The 3,613-nt window shown below is 42.1% G+C and overlaps 1 protein-coding gene across 1 annotated transcript; it reads right to left on the bottom strand.

Moving 5' to 3' along the window:
- Window positions 1-890: 890 nt before the first annotated feature.
- On the bottom strand, window positions 891-2,552 carry LOC106603475 (cytochrome c oxidase subunit 7B2, mitochondrial). Its single transcript, XM_014197217.2, has 3 exons — window positions 2,429-2,552; window positions 1,306-1,421; window positions 891-1,134 (listed from the first exon to the last, which is right to left on the bottom strand). Exons 1-3 carry the CDS (start codon window positions 2,463-2,465, stop codon window positions 1,051-1,053), a joined length of 237 nt encoding a protein of 78 aa, XP_014052692.1. The 5' UTR covers window positions 2,466-2,552; the 3' UTR covers window positions 891-1,050.
- Between the last annotated feature and the right edge of the window lie 1,061 nt (window positions 2,553-3,613).

The raw sequence follows: 3,613 nt of genomic DNA, 5'->3' as shown, positions 1-3,613 counted from the left end.
TTTGGTCGTCTCTCCTTCCAGTTCTCTGCTGCCAATGACTGGAACGAACTACAAAAATCTCTGAAACTGGAAACACTTATCTCCCTCACTAGCTTTAAGCACCAGCTGTCAGAGCAGCTCACAGATCACTGCATCTGTACATAGCCCATCTATAATTTAGCCCAAACTACTACCTCTTCCCCTACTGTATTTATTTTGCTCCTTTGCACCATATTATTTATATTTTATCTCTGAACTTTCTTCAAACTACAAATCTACCATTCCAGTGTTTTTCTTGCTATACTTTATTTACTTTGCCACCATGGCATTTTTTTGCCTTTACCTTCCTTATCTCACCTCATTTGCTCACATTGTATATAGACTTATTTTTCTACTGTATTATTGACTATGTTTGTTTTACTCCATGTGTAACTCTGTGTTGTTGTATGTTGTCGAACTGCTTTGCTTTATCTTGGCCAGGTCGCAATTGTAAATGAGAACTTGTTCTCAACTTGCCTACCTGGTTAAATAAAGGTGAAATAAAAATAAAATAAAAAGATGCCAAGAGCGTATTCACTGTTAAGGGCTGTAAATATTTTATCCACAAGTTGCAAAAGAGCAATATCTGTAGAGTAGTTCTTACAAAAAACATATTGGTGCTCATATTTAACTACGCAAGTCAGTTAAGAACAAATTTATATTTACAATGATGGCCTAATACAGTGTTGATTTAAATGTGGCAACATTCTCTTATACACCAATTTTTCTAGGATTTTAGAAAAACATGTTAGTACAGATATATTCTTGACTCTTACTTTCCTGATTCCATTTGACAAGGGCACCCCCTACCATTTGAAAGGTACATGAAAGGGGACACCGCAACAGAGTGCTTAAGTAAAAGATAGTCAACGTTTGGTTTACATTTTAATTTATTGATTACATTGGTAATGCCAGGACGGCAACAATTAAAAACATGGGTATCCATCTGCCAGAATGTTTATAGGGATATCTGGGATAAGTGTTTTGTGGTCTGCTGTGGTCGATTTCTCAAAAGAGAGCAGTCTCAGTCCATTATTCTTCCGCCTTCCTCCATGGTTTGGGTTGGACCTTCCCAACTGGAGACAGATTCCATGTGATGCCAGTTTGTGTTAGTACCTGAAAACGAGGACAGATGTTGAGCATCACAAATAACTGAAATGAGTGTACACAGCAAGTTAGGATATGTTGGTGTGGGGAAAGAATAATACACACAAGAAAGACTAGGCTATACAAATATACACTGTTTTGGGCCTACTATAAATTGGCACAACAAAGATTTAAACATACAAATCCCCAGACAGACACACAGAACGCGAAACCTCCGACCATCAGGCCAGTGCTATACTTGGCATGGAATTCGGGGGCATGCGTCGAACTGAGCCTCACATGACGGGCACCTTGTCCTGCATTGAATAGATAAAACAAAAATGTAGGGGCAAGGCACAACATCCACACAGTGAGTAAATGTCAGTGATTCAGAGGTCATGAACCCTTGGTTATTTTGTATTTATTTAGACTTTATTTAACTAGGCAAGTCAGTTAAGAACACATTTTTATTTACAATGACGGCCTAACCTGGCCAATAGCCCAATAGGACTCCCAATCACAACCGGATGTGATGCAGCCTGGATTTGAACCAGGTACTGCAGTGACGTCTCTTGCACTGAGATGCAGTGTCTTATACCACTGCACAACTCGGGTTATACTGATAACACAGCCGTAAAATAATTAACAGGCTTCGGAATTCGAACTTCTCCGTTTTAGCACCCCAGGACTTCTCTCTCATCTTATCCAAAGAGTAGTGGGATGGAATGTCAAAATTACTTCTAGATTAACTATATTGTCATGTTGGATGATTCTATTAAAAAGTCCCTCGGTATCTTGAGTATCTGACTTTAACACCAAAATGCCTTTGAGTATGTTAAAAAATGGTGCAATCGCTAACCAATACGTGACTCTGGGGATGGGGTGAAGTGAGGACAGCTAGCTAGTTAGGAGGCAAGTTGACATTGTAAGTGACCATCTAATTGTGCCCCTCACTGCCTGTAAGTGAGTGTTATGGCAAACTAACCTAACACTGACAAGAATTGCACGAAACAATAACACAGACCTGGCCAATGTTCAAAGTGGAGTTAGCTAAGTAAAGAACCTTCAACAACTAACTTAGCTAGCGAACGCAAGCCAACTACTAGATACTACTACAATCACTCAGTCAATTTACAAGCGCTAACGTAATATGGTTAAGGTAGGTAGGCTAGCTCACTACAGACTGCTATCTGTCAGATAGTTTAGCTAGGCTAAGTAAGGACAGTCACTTATAACACTGAAAAATTATTTCCAGTTTACAGAAATGTTCAAACAGACACAAGATGAAGGAGCAGCAATCTATGCCTTTTAAACGATCTCTTACCGGAGACGTTCAGAGCTGCTTTAGCAAACCGAAGCATGTTGACTCTAGTTCGTAGATACCCTTGAAGAACGTTTACGACAATTACCGGAAACTGGTTAAAAGTAACTCATACGCGCATGCGCATAATTTTGTGAACCTCGGTTAGTGCTGTCTGAGATCCTTCGGACGTCCCTACCTTAACTATTTAGCAGTCTTTTGGCTTGAGGGTGGAAACGGTTCAAGATCCTGTTGGTTACAGACTTGGTGTATTGGTACCGAATGCAGTATGATAGCAGAGAGAACAGTCTATGACCTGGGTGGCTGGAGTCTTTTTTAGGGCCTTCCTCTGACACCGTCTGGTATAGAGGTCCTGGATGGTATGATGTACTGGGTCGTCCGCACTATCCTCCGTAGCACTTTGCGGTCGGATGCCAAGCATTTGCCATACCAAGCGGTGATGCAGCCAGTCAAGAGGCTCTCAATGGTGCAGCTGTAGAACTGTTTGAGGATCTGAGGGCCCATGCCAAGTCTTTTCAGCCTCCTGAGGGGGAAGATGCATTGTCGTGCCCTTTTCACGACTGTGTTGGTGTGTTTGGACCATGATAGATCCTTAGTGATGTGTACACCGAGGAACTTGAAGCTCTTGACTCGCTCCACTACAGCCCCGTTGATGTGAATGGGGACGTGCTCGGCCCTCCGTTTCCTGTAGTCCACAATCAGCTCCTTTGTCTTGCTGACATTGAGGCAAATGTTGTTGTCCTGGCACCACACTGCCAGGTCTCTAACCTCCTCCATATCGGATGTCTCATCGTCGCGATCAGGCCTACCAACATTGTGTCGTCTGCAAACTTAATGATGGCGTTAGTCGTGCACGGCCACGCAGTCGTTGGGTGAACAGTGGGTCCAGGGTGTCTGGGATGATGGTGCTGATGTGAGCCATGACCAGCCTATCAAAGCATTTCATGGCTACAGATGTGAGTGCACGGGTGATAATTATTTAGACAGGTTACACTGGCTTTCTGGGGCACAGGAACTATGGTGGTCTGCTTGAAACATGTAGGTACTGTATTACAGACTGGGTCGGGAAGAGGTTGAAAATTAAAACAACCTATCGAGTTATGAATGCACAAATATAATTACTTATCTGAAAGTATTTATGTTTCTATTGTACAAATACCAAAGGTTTCCTACTCTCGGCATCAGTGA

Source organism: Salmo salar, chromosome ssa04 (assembly GCF_905237065.1).
Source record: "Salmo salar chromosome ssa04, Ssal_v3.1, whole genome shotgun sequence".
In the NCBI taxonomy this organism is placed as follows: domain Eukaryota; kingdom Metazoa; phylum Chordata; class Actinopteri; order Salmoniformes; family Salmonidae; genus Salmo; species Salmo salar.
The sequence above is the reverse complement of the archived record's forward strand: the minus strand, read 5'-3'. Positions and strand labels throughout refer to the sequence as shown.

What these genes read in the sequence shown, in the direction of transcription:
- LOC106603475 (XM_014197217.2), bottom strand. Translation starts at nt 2,465, where the DNA reads ATGCTTCGGTTTGCTAAAGCAGCTCTGAACGTCTCCG. An exon ending in AGCAGCTCTGAACGTCTCCG is followed by an intron (nt 1,422 to 2,428) that starts GTAAGAGATCGT and finishes TATTCAATGCAG; the next exon opens with GACAAGGTGCCCGTCATGTG. An exon ending in GTGTGTCTGTCTGGGGATTT is followed by an intron (nt 1,135 to 1,305) that starts GTATGTTTAAAT and finishes CCTCGTTTTCAG; the next exon opens with GTACTAACACAAACTGGCAT.